The 12,212-nt window shown below is 39.1% G+C and overlaps 1 protein-coding gene across 1 annotated transcript; it reads right to left on the bottom strand.

Moving 5' to 3' along the window:
• Positions 1-11,032: 11,032 nt before the first annotated feature.
• LOC113719972 (uncharacterized) lies at positions 11,033-11,599 on the bottom strand. Its single transcript, XM_027245073.2, has 2 exons — positions 11,227-11,599; positions 11,033-11,163 (listed from the first exon to the last, which is right to left on the bottom strand). Exons 1-2 carry the CDS (start codon positions 11,597-11,599, stop codon positions 11,033-11,035), a joined length of 504 nt encoding a protein of 167 aa, XP_027100874.2.
• Between the last annotated feature and the right edge of the window lie 613 nt (positions 11,600-12,212).

Genomic DNA, 12,212 nt, shown 5'->3' with positions numbered 1-12,212 from the left:
GTCCCACGTCCGATATATATCCTTAATTTTTCAAAAACTCTCCAATACTAGAAAAATCATCTAAAAACATAATTACTCATAAAATTCACCAAGAAAATTTTTCCTAAGCCAGAAAATGCAAAAAACATGCCATTAAAGGGGATAAACCCTAAGAAAATTATTAAGAGGAATTTACGGGTTGTCACACTATTATACCGTCATTATAACAAATTCAAATTAATTGTTCATCCTTACTCAATCTTACAAGTAAGTAACTCATATGGTTAATAATAATGCTTCCTAAATTCATGATCATTTTTTTATTCTGTTTAAAAAGATATTTATTCATATAACATAGCTAAATATTACTTAAGACGTGAGAATGCCTTTTGACGCGAGGATCGACATTTTTAGATGAAAATCACCGGTTATTCACCACTTCACATACTCAAGTTGCTTTGCATACTCTTAATTTAAGTACCATTTTATGCGAAAGTCGACATTTTTAGATGAAGACACCCGGTTACTAAGTACAAGAATCATTGGAGTAGAACAAATCTTTTTTTTTCTTCTTTTTTTTCATTTTTTTCTTTCCATTTTTTTCTTTTTTTTAATAGCAAAGATAATAATAATTTCCCCAAAAGAATAATCATGAGAAGAGTATTGCACTTATTGACTATATTTATCATTTAACTTATAAAATCAAATAAAAATTAAATAGGCATAATTTTCTCCACTTTACAAGATATACTTTCCTATAAATGTACAAATTATAATCACATAATAGTTATTTCCAGATTAAGTGAGAAAAGAAGTTTTTAAATCACATATATTTATCTCAAATGTAGAAGGAATTTGAACTACTAATGGTAAGGAACTTGTTACCCCTTTGGATAAAATTGAAAAAAATTTGAAACTTTTTGGGGCAAATTCGCAAATTTGGACAAGATTTTAAAAAAATTTTGAATTTAAACACAAGTCCAATATTTGCAACCAACAAGTCAATCACATACAATGTATGTAATCTCAAATTTCCCCCCACACTTAACATGCACATTGTCCTCAATGTGTAAAAAGGAAAATCAAGATAAAGAAAAAAAATACTCCCCTATTGTTGCGATCGAAATATCAAAGCATGCAGTTCACGAACCATTGTCTACTTATCTCCAATGTTTCATGCATTCCATTTGATAATCATTAGTAATATTAACCTAAAGATGGAAAATGAGAAAGAAACGAAAAACACAAAATAACTCAACACATAATTTAAACATGAAATCATACAAAATAAAATAGTCAAAACATTGGGTTGCCTCCCAATTATCGCTTTTGTTTATAGTCGTTGGGTCAACTTTTGCACCTCATTTCTCAAGGAGGCTTTGTTAATGAATAATTCACCAATTTTGGTTGTGGTGGATCATTAAAAGGTGGCTTAATAGCAAAAGCCACATGTTCAAATGATATGAGAGGTGGAAGAAGCTTACCTATCTCAAGTGAGTCATAGATATTATCTTGAACATGCACCACTTGAGTACTCACCAAAGGAACATCTACATAAATTTCTTGGGCTATAATACCTTTAGAATCTATACAATCAACACATTCCTCAAGAGGAGTGAAAAATGAGTCGTTAAGGCTCACCTCTTGAGGTTCAATGTTAGCTCCAAATGTACTATCTTGTGAAATGGACATTTTCTCATTGAAACACAAATTGGATTCATCATTTTGATCAAAATATAATCCATTTTCACTTACAACATTCCCACCATTCATAATAGGGTTATTTTGTATATTATTAGAAGAAATAACTTCACACAATACATGTAATTGTTCTTGTATTCTACAAAAGTGAGAGATTAATTCATCTAATCTTTCCTCAATCCTATCAAGACGATCGGAAGTCACATTAGCTAGCTTTTCTATGGCTAAATCAAATTGATTAGAAGAATTTTCTACAGCTAGTTGCCAAAATGCATTAGAATCATTAGCTAATGATTCACTTTCTAATTCCCATGGTAGAGGCGCATTAGCTAACTTCTCTATTGCCAATTCCCAAAATGGTTTTGATTCATAGTGGACACATTCAGATTGGTAATCATATAAACAAAAAGAAGCACTATTAGCACATTAATTATCCCAACCATAAGCACAAGAATTGTCCCAATTAGGACCATATTGATCAAGATAAGGATTGCAATGCCCAAATTCATCATAATAATCCACATTTTGTGCTTGTCTACATGTATGAATAGCATGATAACCTCCACACAAGTCACAAATCATTTGATTAGAATTAAAAGCATTAACATTCCTTTTTTCCTCAATCTCATGCATCATGATGTCCATTTGCACTTTTAACATTATAACATCAAATTTAGCCTTTAAACACTTTAAACCATTTTTGAAAGACATACCTTCGGTAATTTCTTGATTACCTCTATTGAAGGAGTTGTGCACTTGGTAACCATCCATTGCCGATCTTCCACTTCTTATGCATTGTCTCCCTATATTTTCTACTCTCCTTGATCCCCTAAACATGTCTTTAAAATAACTCAAAAACAAGTTTAGTCAAGAAGAATAGATAACTCTAACATAAAAAAATAAAAAAAAACATAAAAACTCACAAAGACACTAAAAACAAAAATTGAGACAATAGACACAATAAACACAAGAAAAACAATTAAAAATATCTAAATTAATAAAGTTGCTCTTAGCACCGATATTGACAAATCTTCCCCGGCAACAGCGCCAAAAACTTGACGTGCGTGGGGTATACATATAATATTAAGCTCATCCCAATCAAGTTTTACATTTATAAGCTCCTAAATACCCCACACGCGATTTATCGCAAGTATACGAATTGTGAGCGAGTGTAGAGTATTAAGGGTCGATTCCACAGAGAAGATTGCAATTACCGATGTTTTCAAACTCCTTTATTACTTAGACTACCCAAAATATAAAATTTATGAAAATAAGACTAGAAAGCTCCTAGAGATATGGAATTTCTTACTACTCTTGCAAATGAGAATACCGGTTAAGTGAATGTTGTTATCTTGGCTAGTTATGGCGTAATTTCCTTATGTATGTGAAACCTATTCTCGTAGTGAATCAGTTATACTTGTAAATAAGCCATACCTACTCTCGTGGTTATGAATTAAATACAAGCTCATTTCTTCTATGAAATTATATGAACAAGTCACTTAAGCCACATAGGTGCACCTCTACTCTCGTGAGTGTATTCCCTAGGTTTATCACTTCCTTGAACTAGTGTTAAATTCCAATTTTCATTGCAAACTTAACACTTTTAGATAATCAAAATTAATGGCCGGTTAATCATGATTAGAAAAGCAAAAATGATAAATAACTTGCTTAAAATAATATCATCAAATAACAAAGTAAAGATCATAAATAAGATGTAGAAAGTTCACCATACTCTAGGCATAAATTTTAACTAAACATGGTCAAAACAAATACCAAACTTGTATTATAGTTAAACATGAATTCAAATACAAAAGAGAAAGTGATAGGAGAGAAGACACCCTTGTCACATGAGCTTCAAACTCTCCATCTTTGCTCCTCCAATCTTCTTCCAAATCTAACTACAAATACAAGAAGGATAAACTACTCTACCTATACTATACTAATGAATTAAGAAAAACTAGTGAACACTACATTTTTGGTGAGTTTTTCTAACCTTGCAAAGTTATTTTGAATCTTGCAAGTCCATCGCTATATATAGATGAATGCAGTCAGGAAATAAAGCTTGAAATATCCCTTTTACAGCTGCTAATTGGTTGTCATACATTCATCCATAGCTGTGAATTATTGAAGGAGAAAATAGGTTGTACCAGTGGAGAGCAGCTATTTCTGACCAAAATCTGGCAACTTCAACTGCTATTTTCTCTATGATGCCAGCTGAATTGGCTCTTGTGCAAAACATAGAAGTTGTAGTCCATTGAAATAGATGTCCAATGCCTTAAGAATCATCCAATTTGGAGCTCTCTAAACCAAGATATGACAAAAATACCAAAGACTGGTCATAGCTCTGTTTTCAACTTTGGACCACTGAGTTGAATTTCGGCATTTCAAGTTTTGGACTATGAAAACGGCTGAATTGGACTTTGATATCTTCATACCAAATGTAGATACGTCTCTTAGATTCAAAATGGTATAAAGATCATCTCAATTCAATATATGTAACCTAAGATTTAGCTAAAATACCAACAGATGCCAAAGCTGACTTTTGTTTGATTCTTTTGTTCTCAAATTGCATTTCTCAGCTGAGTTGAATTTCGGTATTTCAACTTTTGGACTATGAAAACGGCTGAATTGGACTTTGATGAATTCATACCAAATGTAGATACGTCTCTTAGCTTCAAAATGGTATAAAGATCACCTCAATGAAATCTGTGTAGCTCCAGATATAGTTAAAATACCAAAACGTGTTAGAGTTGTCAAAACTGACTTTTCTTGATTCAAATTGCATTTCTCCTTTTACAATTCATATTTTATTTTCACCACTTTAATCCATCTTCAATCATCCAAATATCTTCTCAATGCACTTTATTTGATGATTGAATCATTATACCTACAAAATATGAAATTTTTACTATAAAAATCCATAGAAATGCAATTTTCACACTTTAACCACAAAATGCATATTTTCACTAGAATCTTAGTTAATTATTTATAAAACTAAATAAAACACATCAAAACTAATTAATAGAGCACACTAAAAATACGTAAAATATACTCTTATCAATCCCTAAAGTGTCTAATGTTTTGAAAACCTCAAAGAAAGGCGATATAACAATAAAAATTACATATCGATATAACAATAAAAATTTCTACCTCCACATGCATAAAGGGTGTCAAGATTCTTCTAAAATACAATAGTTGTATATTGCTCTAAGAACTCTCTTGAGAGGGATTCACTGATCAGCCTAGCCCGAGGAAAAGAAACATATAAAATTTGCTATACAGAAACAACTAAAAGCGTTTTCCTATAAAAACAAACATCGTATTTTCCAAATTAAATAGAAGATGAAACAAATTTCCACCTGAAATATCTGATGCAGCAAAGTACTGACAGGTGCCGAACCTGTACAATAATAATTACTAAAAAGTCCTAATTACCACTACAATTAATTATAGAGCAAATCCAAGTACTGGAGCAGGGACCCTAGGTGTGCAATAGGTTACTTGATTCACCCTGTTCCCGAAGAGTTTGTTTGATCCGATATACCAAATTTGTCTATAAAAATATTAATTTTGCGTATAATGGCAAGTAGGGTCGATTTCACAGGGAACGGGTAGGAAGTTGTTTCTTTCCAAGTCAATAGAATAAAATTGGGGGATGATTAATAGGATGTAAATGAAAATAAAATAAAATAACTAGAATTTAAAAGATAATTCCACAAGTACGATTTACTAAAAATAGCAATTAATAAAATTCTACCCAAAGGATCAACTGCTCAGACACGGTCCAATTAAATGATCATCGATGCAAAGATATTTCATTCATCCGTCACTAGATTGGTTATAGCTATCAACAAGTTCTGACAACCAGTTCTTCCTTACTTTTTCGACAGTCAAGGTACGACCATTGACTGTTTCTTTAACCAGAAAATAACCCTAGGTACGACCGTAGGAGTTTAATCATCCAGTTGCATTAAAACTAGAAAAAATCCAACCCTAACCAATAAACACGCTAAGAGGGTTTATTTAAATTAGATCTTTCGTTTCCCCAACATAAAATCAATTATGGTGGTTGTCACTAGTTGTCAACTAAACGAACAATTACGGATTCAATTTAATTAACGTGACAGTAGGCTATTAAATTAAATCAAATATCCGGCCGTTGATATTCAATTAATAAAATACCCATGAACAATTAATTCAGGAAACGCATGAATAGCAACAAATTGGAAGAAATAATGAAGATTCAATTAGATCTCACAGATATTATGGACCGCGCCTTCGCGTCGACCTTTGGGTAGAGGAGAAAATTAGCCGCTCCTCATCATATCAAACTCGCGTGATTTGATTAATATCATCCACACAATTGTCCAGAAATTAATTGTCGAGGAATTGGGAAAGGTGAATTAATCGAAATAACAACAAAGAGAAACCTGGCTTCGTCTTCATATTGGAGCCGCAATTACAAAGCAAAAGACTCACGAAGAATTGTCTAGTGCAAGAGTTAAAAGTCGAAAAGGGAAAAGAAAAACTAAGGCTAAGGTATCAATTGGACGTGAATTTGGCTTTCTGATTGCTGCCCCCAAGAAAGCAAACGTCTGACACTCAAGAAAAGAAAAGCCAAAGCTGATCCTAATCTAATTGCTTAGGACGTCCCTGTCGCTCTGCTCTTTTTTTTTTTTTTCTATTTGTAGCGCCGCCCTTCAAAAACATTCTAGGAGCAGGGCTTTGTCTAAGGGCTCTGATCCCATATATCTGGTCCACGTGGACCCAACCCCCCCTAGTTGCTCACTTTTTGCTGCTGTCAATCTCGCGGGGCCGGCTTTTAGGTGTAACTTTTCAGTTTCTGGCGTGGGCACGCCATGAAATAGAGAGTCTTTTGGAAATTTGCCTCGTGAAAGCACTTTTTATACCAATCACCTACAATTCATACAAATATGAAATATGAGCAAAACCTCAATATTTGGCACAGTAAGTAGTCAAAATTAAGAAAAATAACAATGCAAAATGTGCCAAATAATTGCTCTATCAAATCCCCCCACACCTAGACAATGCTTGCCCTCAAGCATTTCAGAGCTCAAAAGTGTAACCAAGAGAGCAAAGGTCATGTAGTAATCTATACTAACACAAGCATCTCAGATCCCTAACAATGTTGCCAAAATTAGAACACACCGGACAGGTGGTAATTCAAAGAAAATATATGAATATTAGGAACGCTCAAATCAATATCACGGAATGGCATTACCATAGGCTTGCATATTTATTAAATCACCACCACTCAAAAGTGAACTAAATACACAAATCAAAGGGACTTTGATAGGGTTGTAATGGGGCTTAGGTAAAAGGCGGGATAGGAAGGTATAGATAAGGGGTAATGTGTCAAGAGACTATCCGAAACCCACCATATAACCACAATGCTTCACCGGAGGAGTTTAACAAATAAGGCAGTTACACCTGCTGTACACACTGTACAAGCGCCGCCATTTTTTTTTTTATACAGGCAGCTTGCAAGGCGTGGGCACGCCCTGTAAGCCAGAGTCGCCTATCCACTTCCTTCACTTTGCCCCCTTTTTTTTTAAAGGAGAATGTCTTGCAAGGCATGGGCACACCCTGTAAGATAGAGTCTTCTGATCAGCAGCTTGTCAATTTCTCCCTTTTTTGTTCCAAATGCTCAAAGATAGCACCATACAGATCCTACTCTAACACACTTGCGACCCCAGATTTATTTGCCTTGCACAAATGATGGAATTCAGACATCCCTTGACAACACAGGGGTGAACAAGAAAGTCTAAAGAGGTTCTGGGTTATCAACATGGCTAACAAACAAACTCGATGGATAAAAACTCAAATTGGTTTACTATTGGGAGACAAGATGAAGGCATGGTTTTTAGAAAGTTAAAGGAGCTTTAATCCTAAATGCCCTTATCATTTCAAATGCATCCAATTCAACAAAATGTGGTCTCGATATGGACAAAATAGCAAGTTCTAGAATGCCAATACCATGTGTGATACCCACTCAATTAAACAAAAATAGAACAAACAAGAATAATGTGCTCAAGCAAGGCTCAAAAGCTTCCAAAAGTTACAAAAGTGGGTGAAGTCCAGCATACTCAATATTCAACGATATTGCCAAGGAAAAACCAGATGCACAACCAGCATATATGACCACATACTTGTGTACCATGATTGTATAATTCATCATAGCAACACACTCCAGCACTAACAAACATAGAAATGAACAAAAAGCCAACTAGCTACATTGTTCTCATCATTTTTTTCATTTTCTTGTTTTTCGATTTTTTATTATTAACGTACCAAAGCCAAAAGAACTAATGGAAACAAGAGAAATAATGGGAACCACTCTCCCCCACACCTAAAATCGATATTGCCCTCAATGGAGAAATGACCAATGAAGTAGTAGGGGAAAAGGAGAGAAACTTTCCTGACCACCGTGAGAGGGCACCGAGACACTAAGGTGGAGGAGGATGAGGCGGGGTGAAACCAATGCGAGAGAAGAAAGCCGCTTGATTCTCTGCCTGGATACGGGCGAAGACCTGTAGCGCTGCAAGACGGCCATCTAATCTTGATACTTGGGTGTTTAGCTCATCGAAGGAATCTTGGAGGTCCTGGTAGCGGGACTCCCAAACAGGAGAAGCATGATAGGAGGACGGACCCGCCTGATCTGGATGGGGCAGAGAGTCACTGGAGGGAGCAGTCGGAGGAACCCGGTGCTGTGGCCCGCCCTCATCCGGGGGCGTAAACTGATAGACATCTCCTACTTTGAAAATGACCCCCATCCGCTCCAAGCTGCGCAAATCCAGGGGGTCAATTTCCCGAGCTAGAGCGAAGTTGTGCTCTTTGTCGAGGTTAAGCAATCCCAATCGAATGGCCAAATGAGTAATGAGTGAGCTCAGAATCAACGGTTTATTGTGCTTTTGAATGACTGATTGCATTTGAGTAGCCACCCAACAGCCAAAGTTAACCTAAACTTTGTTTCGCATGAACCAAAGAAAATAAAATTCCGCCTTGGTAAGACTGCCGGAGGAATCCTTCCGCCCCGAGAAATTGTGAGCCAAGAACCTATGAATGGCCTTCAAAACCGGATCCTTTAGATGAGAGGCCTTGGACTGACTCGGATTGTAAAGTGGACGATCCGTGGACCACTCCCTCCAAATGTCAATGTACTCAGTAGAAAACGGTTTGGTGTAGTCACACGCACTGTTAATATAGGCTCCGGATGCAATGGTATCCTCACTAACAAACCCTAAAGTCAGATTAAACTCATTAATGGACATACTATACTGGGTGCCTCTTAATCTGAATTGGATAATCTCCAGCTCATCCAAAGTGATGAATTCATTTCGGATGAACTCGAAGGTGGAGTAGAATTCACAACACAGCTCCTCAAACGTAGGGTAGTCAATGATTAAATACTTTTGCCAACCTATTGCCGAGAACAACTGTTCAACTTCTCGTGCAATTTGCAAGTAATCCAGGGTTGGGGCATGAAAGCCCTTACACGGAGCAAAAGGACGGTGCACCAAGCTATTAAACCGGTCCTGCTGTGCCCTTGTAAGATTAGTGATTGGTTCCCCCCACTTCTCAGGAGACATGGTGCTCTTATTCAGGCCCAAATGGGACCGAATGGGGGGTTGAATCGGGGCGCGCCTCTGTCGAGGTTGGGACCCAGACGGCCTAGCAGTTTTGCCTTTTTCGGAGGCATTCGGGGACCACAGGTAGAGTATAATCAATGATAGAGACAGCCAATCAACCATCCAAAAGAGGACAAGGGACCACAGTCAACAAATAATTCTCAATAGTCAGTAGTGGTAGAGCAAAAAGGGAGCACAATTACCCCACCAAACGACGACAAGGCAACAAACACAAGAATTTCCCACTGGCGGCACTTGGCAGACAACAATAAAGAAAACAAGTCACAAATTGCAATAGCAGTCAATAATAATCAACAATCGGCTAGTTACTGACCACGTGTACCAAAATCAGATTCACCAGAACCCACAGATGTAGCAAATCCCAATCCGAGTCAAAGACAGCAATAAAATTTCAAATGCAAAGACCAATTGACCAAAAATTTAGTAAAATAGGGGTACCACTTTTATTTTTTGGTCCATGCTGGAGGCGGCCGTGGTGGTGACTCACGGCGAGAAGGAGAGGGGCCTAAGGACGGCGGCGCGCGCTCATGTGGGTGGGGAAGGACGCGCTGCTGAAGGGCTGTTGGCCGAGCGGGCAGCAAGAAGCTGGCCAACAGGGAAGGCCGCGCGCCCGCTGGGGTGCTACTTGGCGCGCAGGGTGCGTGAGGCTGCTAGCGTCTGGCAAGCGCGAAGAGGAGGACCACGTGCTGCTGGGCACGCGCAGGTCTGCTGCCGGGTGAGAAGGGGGGCGCGAGGGAGCGAGCAGGTTAGGCCTTGGCGTGACAGGTCGCGCGGGCTAAGGCGCGCTGTTTGCTCGCGCGCGGCTGGGCGCGCGCAGATCTGGTCGGCAGCGTGAGCAAGCGGCCCGGTTGCCCGAGTGGGTAGGTGGCGGTGGATAGTGGAGCTTCAGAGTTTGGAGCAGCGGCGGCGGACAGCAATGGTGGAAGCGGCAGCGCGCAGGGTAGAGCTGGTGAAGCGGGCAGATGCGTGCTGCTGATGCACGGCGCTCGCCTGCTGCTGCGTGCTAGCGCGCTGCTGGAGAGGCGCGGGGGCGCGATGGAGGCTTTCGAGGTCGCGCGCGGCTGCCCGATCTGTTGGCGTCGGCAGGCGTGTTGTGGCTCTGTCTGGCCTTGCGGACGGTCAGCGATGGGGGCTGAGGTGGCGTACGAGGACGGTTGGTGGCGGCGGACGACGGACGGCGACGGGCAGCGGTGGGAGATGGCGGCTTGACCAAGACCGGGAGAAGAAGTATTGAATCTTAGGCAAAAGAAATTTGGAAGAGATTGGACAGGACCAGTCAAAGAAGGAGGAAAAGTGGAAAAAGTAAGGTCTTGGTCAAAATATTTTTCTTTGATTTTCGTTATCGGAAGGGTTGGAAGGCGTGAGCACGCCTTGGAGGACATGGTCTTCTGACCATTGCATCTAAATGATGTCCAAAAGAATTTCAGTCAAGGCGTGGGCACGCCTTGGAACTGCTAGGTTCCAATTTGCTCAAGGCACCTGGTGTACCCCTTCTAAGGCGTGGGTACGCCTTAGAATCCCTGGTCTTCTGTTTATCAACACAAAAGCAGTTGAACTAAAGAAATAGACCACAAATAATGCAAAGTAACGAAAAATAACCACAACTATTACTGTAAGCCTTGGGTTGCCTCCCACGTAGCGCCTTTCTTTAATGTCTTTGGTTAGACATGGCCATCAGCTGTTTAGGCCTCACGAGTTGGATCATCAAGAGATATAACCTCCACTTGCTCACTATTAAACCCTTCATAATAAGGCTTTAGACGGTGACCATTGACTACGAACTTCTTCTCCGTCTTCAGGCTTTGAATCTCCACTGCGCCATAATGAAAAATATTAGAGATAGCAAATGGCCCAATCCAACGCGAACGCAACTTACCCGGAAAGAGCTTAAGTCTCGAGTGATAAAATAGGATTTTTTGCCCTACTTCAAATGACTTCCTTGAGACTTGTTGGTCATGAAAAATTTTGTTCTTCTCTTTATAAATTGCAACGTTCTCATAGGTTTCATTCTTTAACTCCTCCAACTCTTGCAATTGGAGTTTTCTATGCCCCTCGGCCTCCATAAGGTCCATGTTACACCTCTTGAGTGCCCAGAATGCTCTGTATTCAAATTCCACCGGGAGGTGATACGGCTTCCCAAAGACTAACCTGTATGGGGACATCCCAATCGGTGTCTTATATGCGGTTCGGTAAGCCCAAAGAGCATCTTCCAACTTCAAATTCCAGTCCTTTCTATCAGGCCGCACCATTTTCTCCAGAATTGACTAAACCTCCCTATTCGACACTTCGGCCTGACTGTTCGTTTGCGGATGATAAGGAGTGGATAATTTGTGGAGCACACCATACTTAGGAAACAGCGGAGTGATTGTCTTATTACAGAAATGGGTGCTTCTGTCACTCATTATAACTCTCGACATTCCAAAACGGACAAAAATGTTAGATTTAATAAAATCTGCAACCACTCTCGAATCATTAGTCCGGGTGGCATTCGCCTCCACCCATTTGGAAACATAATCGACAGCAAGGAGAATATATAAGAAATTAAAAGACGAGGGAAAGGGACCCATGAAATCTATATTCCAAACATCGAAAATCTCAACAAACAATATGGGAGTTTGACTCATTTGGTCTCTACGAGAGATATTCCCTACCCTTTGACACTTATCACAAGATTTGCAGAACACATATGCATCCTTAAAAAGAGTAGGCCAATAAAAACCGCTCTCTGACACCTTACGAACTGTTCGTTTTGGCCCAAAGTGCTCTCACATGCAAATGAATGGCAAAAATTCAAAATAGAATGGAACTCACCGGCACTCACACACCTTCTTATCACTTGATCAGAGCACTGCCTTCACAGGT

Source organism: Coffea arabica, chromosome 7c (genome assembly GCF_036785885.1).
Source record: "Coffea arabica cultivar ET-39 chromosome 7c, Coffea Arabica ET-39 HiFi, whole genome shotgun sequence".
Classification (NCBI taxonomy): domain Eukaryota; kingdom Viridiplantae; phylum Streptophyta; class Magnoliopsida; order Gentianales; family Rubiaceae; genus Coffea; species Coffea arabica.
The sequence above is the reverse complement of the archived record's forward strand: the minus strand, read 5'-3'. Positions and strand labels throughout refer to the sequence as shown.

Excerpts from the sequence above, each read along its gene's own strand:
- LOC113719972 (XM_027245073.2), bottom strand. The coding sequence starts at position 11,599 with ATGGTGCGGCCTGATAGAAAGGACTGGAATTTGAAGTTGGAAGATGCT. Across the intron at positions 11,164-11,226 it reads GAGACTTAAGCTCTTTCCGG|TGGAGATTCAAAGCCTGAAG; the intron begins GTAAGTTGCGTT and ends ATTATGGCGCAG.